Source organism: Bombina bombina, unplaced genomic scaffold (genome assembly GCF_027579735.1).
Source record: "Bombina bombina isolate aBomBom1 unplaced genomic scaffold, aBomBom1.pri scaffold_2512, whole genome shotgun sequence".
NCBI lineage: Eukaryota > Metazoa > Chordata > Amphibia > Anura > Bombinatoridae > Bombina > Bombina bombina.
Genome location: NW_026512120.1, coordinates 19,316 through 28,369, shown reverse-complemented (window position 1 = coordinate 28,369; position 9,054 = coordinate 19,316). Strand labels below are relative to the sequence as shown.

General features: G+C 41.6%; 1 protein-coding gene across 1 annotated transcript; it reads left to right on the top strand.

The window, feature by feature from the left end:
• Window positions 1-2,100: 2,100 nt before the first annotated feature.
• On the top strand, window positions 2,101-8,589 carry LOC128644136 (alpha-actinin-4; the record flags this gene model as incomplete). The annotated part of the gene is given in 12 exon segments (XM_053696846.1): window positions 2,101-2,331; window positions 2,444-2,591; window positions 2,773-2,923; window positions 3,581-3,689; window positions 3,808-3,948; window positions 4,077-4,259; window positions 4,343-4,477; window positions 5,184-5,363; window positions 5,474-5,620; window positions 6,015-6,095; window positions 6,636-6,794; window positions 6,912-8,589. Coding segments are annotated over 12 exon segments (1,824 nt in total), but the record flags the coding sequence as incomplete, so codon positions are not given.
• Between the last annotated feature and the right edge of the window lie 465 nt (window positions 8,590-9,054).

The window sequence follows — 9,054 nt, the reverse complement described above, 5'->3', positions numbered from 1 at the left end:
ATCTTGGAAAGTTCTGTTTTTGATGGCTATTTCCTCGGCTCGAAGAGTCTCTGAGTTATCAGCCTTACATTGTGATTCCCCTTATCTGATTTTTCACTCAGACAAGGTAGTTCTGCGTACTAAACCTGGGTTCTTACCTAAGGTAGTCACTAACAGGAACATCAATCAAGAGATTGTTGTCCCATCCTTGTGTCCAAATCCTTCTTCAAAAGAAGGAACGTCTTTTACACAATCTGGATGTAGTTCGTGCCCTCAAGTTCTACTTGCAGGCAACTAAAGATTTTCGCCAAACTTCTTCCTTGTTTGTCGTTTACTCTGGACAGAGGAGAGGTCAAAAAGCTTCTGCTACCTCTCTCTCTTTTTGGCTTCGTAGCATAATACGTTTAGCCTATGAGACTGCTGGACAGCAGCCTCCTGAAAGAATTACAGCTCACTCCACTAGAGCTGTGGCTTCCACTTGGGCCTTTAAGAATGAGGCCTCTGTTGAACAGATTTGCAAGGCTGCAACTTGGTCTTCGCTTCATACTTTTTCCAAATTTTACAAATTTGACACTTTTGCTTCTTCGGAGGCTATTTTTGGGAGAAAGGTTCTTCAGGCAGTGGTTCCTTCTGTATAATGAGCCTGCCTATCCCTCCCGTCATCCGTGTACTTTTGCTTTGGTATTGGTATCCCAGAAGTAATGATGACCCGTGGGACTGATCACACATAACAGAAGAAAACATAATTTATGCTTACCTGATAAATTCCTTTCTTCTGTTGTGTGATCAGTCCACGGCCCGCCCTGTTTTAAGGCAGGTAAATATCTTTTAAATTATACTCCAGTCACCACTTCACCCTTGGTTACTCCTTTCTCGTTGATTCTTGGTCGAATGACTGGGACTGACGTAGAGGGGAGGAGCTATATGCAGCTCTGCTGGGTGAATCCTCTTGCATTTCCTGTTGGGGAGGAGTTATATCCCAGAAGTAATGATGACCCGTGGACTGATCACACAACAGAAGAAAGGAATTTATCAGGTAAGCATAAATTATGTTTTTTTTATTTTTATTTACTACCCATTCTTAGCTTTGCACAACCAACATTGATATATTAATATACTTTATAACCTCAAACTCTAAATCACTGCCTGCAGACCCCCCTTTATCTGTGCATTTTCTTTTTTTTTTTTTCACAGCAAGACAGTGCTAGTTCATGTATGTCATATAGATAACTGTGCTCACTCCTTTGGAGTTGCACATTAGCCAGCACTAACTAAAATGCATGTTTGTAAATTTCACTGAAATAAGGGGGCAGAGTCTGAGAAGCTTAGATGGAAGGTAACCACAGAGGTAAAAAGTATATTAATATAACCATGTTGGTTATGCAAAACTGGGGAATGGGTAATCAATGGATTACCTAATTTTTTTTTTTTTTAAATAAAAATTATGGCGTACAATATTAATACAGGTTTAGAACAAGTAGAAGGTAAATCATGAACTGACCTTTTGCTCTTACTTGAAGGGGGCATAGCTGCCATTATTATAGTGATCATGGAGGTGGGAGGGGTTTTATGGGGCTCTTTGAGTTTGGGTATATCTATCTCTTCCTGAGTTATTATCAAGCCTTTCGCCTGCCTATGACTGCATTTTCTCATAAGAGACCGCTGCTTCCTAGACTCTTCTCTACCTCTTAGGTGGAGAATTTCAATCTCCCTGGTCTCGTCCGACTGGGGAGATTGACAGCTTCTCCCCGCGGCTGATTTAACTGTGTGCGGGAGATGGTGCTTGCATGCAATCTTAAATTCCAGCAGTGGATTGCTGCATGCCAGAGGGGAGCTGGGGCGGACAGGGCCGAAATATGTACGCCCCAGCTTGAAAAATCGAGCCCCCTGTGGTCAGGAATAGAAATATCCAGGAGTAATGTATTATGGGCTCTCACCATCTGTATAAAAGATACTTATTTTATTGAATTGTTATTGGGTTAGCAATGAGGTGGATCAGTGTTCTTTACTGTATTGAGGGCTGCACCAGTGGCTTGTGTAATGGAAGAGCTGTGTGTTGCATCTTGAAGAATGGAAACGCACAGCAGTCCATTTCTGATTGTTCGGTTTCTCTCTTGGCAGCTTTTAGAGTGGATCCGTCGCACCATCCCCTGGTTGGAGGACCGTGTTCCTGAGAAAACCATGCCTGATATGCAACAGAAGCTGGAGGATTTCCGGGATTACCGCCGTGTTCACAAACCCCCCAAAGTGCAGGAGAAATGTCAGCTTGAGATAAACTTCAACACCCTACAGACTAAACTAAGGCTCAGCAACCGTCCAGCATTCATGCCATCAGAGGGCAAAATGGTGTCGGTAAGCTATTGAAGCACCAGTAGTGAGTAGAGTTAGGGGCTTGTAACTTTTGTCTAGTCTAAAGTAGCTAATCTGGTGCTTTAAAGGCGATTTAACCCCTTGTTCCTTTCAGGATATAAATAATGGATGGCAGCATCTAGAGCAGTCTGAGAAGGGTTATGAAGAGTGGCTTCTAAACGAGATCCGTCGGCTTGAGAGGTTGGACCATCTGGCTGAAAAGTTCAGACAGAAAGCTTCCATTCATGAGGCCTGGACAGAAGGTATGTCCAAGGCCAAAAACCTGGCCAAATTTATTTATTTTTGCAAAGCTTGTCCTGCTAAAAACTTGTAAATAGTTACTTTAGAGTTTTAAATCCTTCGCTTCAGCAAAGTGCTGCTGCCAAGGGATAAAATGTCAATCAAATAGTGATCATAATCTTCTCTTCCCTGCCCCTTCAATAGGCAAGGAGGCCATGCTAAAGCAGAAGGACTATGAAAGTGCCACCCTCGCTGATATTAAAGCCCTGATCCGAAAACATGAAGCCTTTGAAAGTGACTTAGCAGCTCATCAAGATCGTGTTGAGCAGATAGCTGCCATTGCACAGGAGCTAAAGTGAGTTATCTTCGATTATTTTGTTTTCCATGATCTTTGCAGTTTTATTCTGGAAATCTTGGAGACGTAAGATATTCAATCACTGCATTTAATGAAAGAACCCTCTAATATGTTATGGATCCGATTAAACCACTCCCCAATCTCTCTAAATTTGTAAGGTTAAAACCTCAGGTTTAAACATCTCTAAATTTATATCTTTCAGAAAATTCATGGTGGCCCCATAAATGTTTGCTGCACAAAGTGACACTAAAGTTTCAGCATTGCGAAACAAATATTTATACCATGGTAGTGTGAAGACAACACAAGTTTTCCTAGTTTTCCATGTTTGTACACTCACGCACAGTGCATCTATTGTGCAGACTCCCTTCTATTCCACACAGTTATTGTAAGACATTCCACAGCCAGGGTTTCACAACTTCCAATCCCATAGATTTTGCAGAGAGCAGAGTACGGGGGCTGTGAATAGAGCTCTTTATTCTCAGGCAAGTGTAAAAGTGCTGAAGTGGCAACCATCTAGTGAAAGCAGAAAACAGTAGTCACCTTTGTTGGAGGTTATAATGTGGGTGTGCACACTTATATCTGCGCCAGGTATATTTGGTCAAAGGGCTCGTTTGGGCCTGTAAAATGTTTTTTTTTTTTTTTTTTTCGCCCCTCCAGTGAGTTAGATTATTACGACTCCCACAGTGTTAATGCGCGTTGCCAAAAGATATGCGACCAGTGGGATGTTCTGGGGTCCCTGACACACAGCAGAAGGGAAGCTTTGGAGGTATGTAGCGTTTCTCACTTGTCCACATGCAGTATGCTTTGATCTCTTTGGCACACGGGGTGAGGTCTTTACTGCCTTTGCTATGGCTTTGATGTACGTTCTCCTTTACAACTTGCAGCAAACGGAAAAACAGCTGGAAGCCATCGACCAGTTGTACCTGGAATATGCTAAGAGGGCAGCACCGTTCAACAACTGGATGGAGGGTGCCATGGAGGACTTGCAGGATATGTTTATTGTGCACACCATTGAGGAGATAGAGGCAAGTCGTAGGTGGATAATTGGTTATAATGTCTGAGATACCTTTTGGTAACAAACTTAGAGGAATACTTTCTCTTGACTTCAGGTTTCAAATTTCTATAATTTTGTCTTGTCTTGTGTGTCCTGCAGGGGCTGATTACCGCACACGAGCAATTTAAATCGACCCTGCCAGATGCTGATCGTGAAAGAGAAGCCATCTTAGATATCCAGAACCAGGCCCAGAAAATTGCAGATTACAACCACATCAAGCTTACTGGTGGTAATCCTTACACCACAGTCACACCACAGACCATCAACTCCAAGTGGGAAAAGGTAACTGTGTGAGAACTGACAAGCCATGTGTCCTCTAGTACGAAAGCGCTTTTCTAAAACTACCTCATCATTTTAATGTGCAGGTCCAACAATTGGTTCCAAAACGAGACGGGGCTTTGAAAGGCGAGCATGATAAACAACAGTCTAACGAGCGATTGCGTCTGCAGTTTGCTAACCAGGCCAATGTGGTTGGACCTTGGATCCAAGTCAAAATGGAGGTCAGATGTCTGTTAAAGCTTCATCTATTTGTTATGTTTAGCATTGCTCTTTCCTAGCTGACTGTGACTGATATATAGAGGTACAGTACCACCCACAGCTTAAGAGTGGTACTACAAGGTGCTGTATTGCTTATTCTTTTAAGCGTTCAAAACATAATATGTGAATCAAAAAACATGTCTTGCATTCAGACATGTAACTATGTTGAAGATAATAAAATCCTAAAGGGGGCTACATCACTATCCATTTAAAAAAGAATAAAAAAATTCTCTGCCAACCCCCTTTTTATATTTTGCAATTGTTACATAGATTACTTTGAGCTTTAATACTTTTTGTATTTTGTGCTTAAGGCTCAACTGGGTTAAGGGGACATAAAACCAAATATTTTTTTTTTAATGCCTTGCAGCATTTTATAATTGTACCACTGTTTACTCGGACATCCTCAAACTTGGCTCTCCAGAGGTTTTGGAACTACATTTCCCATGATGTGTGGTAATCACAAGAGGCATCATGAGGTGCCAATCACTGCTTGTATTCAGTTTGTGATCTGCCATGTATTAACTGAATTAACCCCTTTTGTAGGTATAGGTGAGCAGTAGCACAATAAATAAAATATCTAGCATATTAGAGTATTTTTATTGCTATTTTATGGCCATTTAATATAGCACTGGATCTTAGACTTCATGTATATTTTTGTTTCTGTACCAGGAAGTGGGCAGGATTGCTATTGAGATGCACGGTACCCTAGAGGACCAGATGACTCACCTAAAGCAATATGAGCAGAGCGTCATTAACTACAAACCCAACATTGACAAGCTAGAGCAGCAGCACCAGCTCATCCAAGAAGCACTCATTTTTGACAACAAGCACACCAACTACACCATGGAGGTATGTAATGTTTGGAAATGTATATGGATGAGTAATGGCGAGCATATACAAAAGACTTGATAACTTTTTAAAATGTATGTAAAGTAATTGTAGCTATCTGTCCTTTCCAGCACATCCGCGTGGGGTGGGAGCACCTTCTTACCACCATTGCTCGCACAATTAATGAAGTGGAGAACCAAATCCTCACCCGTGATGCCAAAGGCATCAGTCAGGAGCAAATGCATGAGTACCGGGTCTCCTTCAACCACTTCGACAAGGTTAGTGCGGGGACTTATGGGTTTGTTGGTGCTAGAGTACTGTAGTTGGCTTTTGAGTGCTCCCATGTATGAGTCCTTATTTTGTAGTAAGTAAGTGAATGCTTTGTATGTAAGATGCATTGTTTTGTAGATATTTTCTCCCTTACACCCAGATAAGGTCACTAAACAATGTCCAAGCATCGCACAATTCCTTATGTCCACTGACAGAAATTTCCCCTTCCGTTCCTCCATCTCATGGGATATCCCTACTGTGTTTCATGGGAGATTTTTCATCTGTCCTAAGTCACATTTGTGCATCCTATAACATTTTTATTTTAATTTTTGCTCCTCCATTTCCTATCTTCCCCCTCATCGCGTCCATCTCACCGCCTCTGTCTGATTCCCACCACGCCAGGACCATACGGGTGCTCTGGGACCTGAGGAGTTCAAAGCCTGTCTCATCAGTCTGGGATATGATGTCGAAAATGACAGACAGGTACAGAATTACTACTCTTACAGAGCTGCCCAAACTAACCCTCTCCTCATTTCTCTCCCTCCCCCCTTTTTTTCCTCTTGTGTCTGCTCTCTACCCCCCTCTCAATCATTTTCTTGTGTGGTCTCTTACCTTTTTACCACTACCATCTTTGTCCACTCAAAATGACTCTCCACACTTTCCCTTCTAACCTCTCCTTTGTCGTTGTTTTTTCACACATTCTACCTTTTTCCTAAAAACATGACCTTTTTTCAATGTTCCTCTCTATCATCATGCATCTGTCTACTCTTGCTTTCCGCTTTTTTCTCTATTGTCTTACTGTTCCTTGGAAAAGAAAAGAATTGGAGCTCTGGACGCCGATGATTTCCGAGCCTTCCTTATATCTACAGTATACAGCTTGGTATGCGCCTCCTGCTCCCCTAGTGCAACTGGTCTTCTTTTTCCTGCTGGTTTTGTTTGTTTCTGTCTCTCTCCTAATGTGACACCTTTAAATCATGTTACCCTCTCTCCACCCAATTATGTATCTCTTCATCTGCTTTATAGGGTGAAGCTGAGTTTAGTCGTATTATGAGCATTGTTGACCCCAACAACTCTGGAATGGTAACATTCCAAGCATTTATAGACTTTATGTCCCGAGAGACTACAGACACAGACACAGCAGACCAAGTCATCGCCTCCTTCAAGGTCCTGGCTGGCGACAAAGTAAGTAGAGTCTTAAGTTGGGCGTGGTAGTGTGCCACAGGGGACAGCCATGTTAATTTTGCTACTTTTTTATTTTATTTTTTTTGCTCTCACACTGACTCCTTACTTTCCTTTCAGAATTACATTACTGCAGCAGAGCTGCGCAGGGAGTTGCCTCCAGACCAGGCTGAGTATTGCATTGCTCGCATGGCCCCCTACCAAGGCCCAGACGCTGCACCGGGAGCTTTGGATTACATGTCTTTCTCTACTGCATTGTATGGCGAGAGCGACCTGTGAGGCAGTGATGGTGAATGAATCGGGGATCCCCCACCTGACACTGCCCTACCAACCCCACCAGCTACGGAAGCCGTTTTGGTAGTAGTTGCTCCGGAGGGCCAAGAGGACTTTGGGCTTACTACCGTTCTTCCCGTTACTAGGATAAAGAGCGGAACTCATAACCTTTCATTCCCTTTGCAGGGAGGGAGGGGGATGCGGGTCAAAACCTGCAGGACCACTCCTCCCCCCTCTGCAAAGCTATCTATGCAATGGCTGGGGGGGCAGGGGATGCTTTAAATGCAGCTGGCACCTATAATCTGCTTATCCCTTTCATATCTCGCGCCTTTCCTTCCCGCTCATCCTTGTGCACCACCTCTCCTTTATTAGGATTTATTTATTCCTGGTCGTACAGTTCCCACTGAGTTGCCTGAGCGATTTGGGGCCTTGTATACGATCAGGCTTTTTTTCTTTTTTTAAATCATATCTTCAGTCACCACTGCCTTCTTGAGGTTAGTGCAGATTTTTCTTTTTTTCTTTTAAGGCCATAGGGCTTTACCCACTGCAGGCAGGGGAGCGAGATCTGTAGCTGCGTGTGCTTCTTGTATATTTTATCAGGAAATGTTTTAATAAAAAAAAATGGGGCGCACACTAATCTGTGCTGGATAGAGAGGCAGCTAGAGTGAAAAAAAAGCACTGTTACAAATCATTCTGACCTGTTGCAGGATTTGCATGCCTGGCCACAGAGATAGAGGACTGTTAGATTCAGATGATTTACAAAATAACTATCGGAGGGTGATCCGGGGAGCATTAGTTCCCCCCACACACAATTACACTTTCATAAATCCACAGTCATACATTCCTTTTTTTCATATGCTGTGTACACCTTCCCCTTGGCAGGAGCCTTTTGCGTACTATCAAGCAACTTTTTGCATGCTGTCTGGAATAAAGGCTCCTAATTTAAATACGGGATTACAATCCCTTCTACATTCCATGCACACACCCATTGTAGAAGATAAAAACACTTGTAACTTTTTTTATGAGTTATCTTTTCTTCCGAAGGACCAAAAAAAGCCTAAAAATAAATAATAAAAAAAAGTTTAAGAGGGTTAATATTTACTTAATTTAGGGAGTTTATGATAAAAAAACAAATATATATATATATATATTCACCTAGCAAAGCCTATATTTGCAGTTTTTTTTTTCTTCTAATAAAAAAAAGAGGTTGCTAATTATTGCTAAGGAAGTCTATAACATTCCTTTGTCTCATCTTTTTTTATACTGGCGGCCGTGCAGGAGAAACCTGACTGGGGACGGCGTCCATCTTTGTACTATTCCTGCGCCCCCACATCTCCTTACAGAACAATAAAAGTATAATATTTTTAAGATAAGCCTGACAATGCAAGTGTCGTCTTTGTCTGTATGTGGGCGGGTACAGAAATTTGAGTGGTTTACCGGTTTTATTGCAAATATATATTTTTGTACAGGTTCTTTTACCTGGGACAATTGAAATAAACAAATATAAAAGAAAATGATTTACCAAGTTGGGTGAAGTTTGAGTTTTAATTATTGCATCATTTGTAAGCGATGTGACAACTTGTTGTGTGGGAAAGTGAGAGGTATTCTTCACAACACTGGTAGACCTCTCCATCAACTGGTATCGACCAATAGTAGCAGTATGAGAATAGTAGAATGTTACTAAAAGGGTCAGTAGTGCATTGCTTCTTCAACAAGGAATACCAAAGGAATGAAACAAATTAGATAATAGAAGTAAAGTTGTTTAATATTTTGTTCTCTATCTGAATTATGTAAGAAAACATTTGGGTTTCATGTCCGTTTAAATTAAAACAAAGGCCTGTTTTTTTTTAAAGTTAGTCTACTCCAACATTTTTATTGTTTAATATAGACAATCCCTTTTATTACCTATTCCCCAGTTTTGACTAACCAACACTGTTATATTGATGTACTTTTTACCTCTGATTACCTTGTATCTAAGCCTCTGCAGACT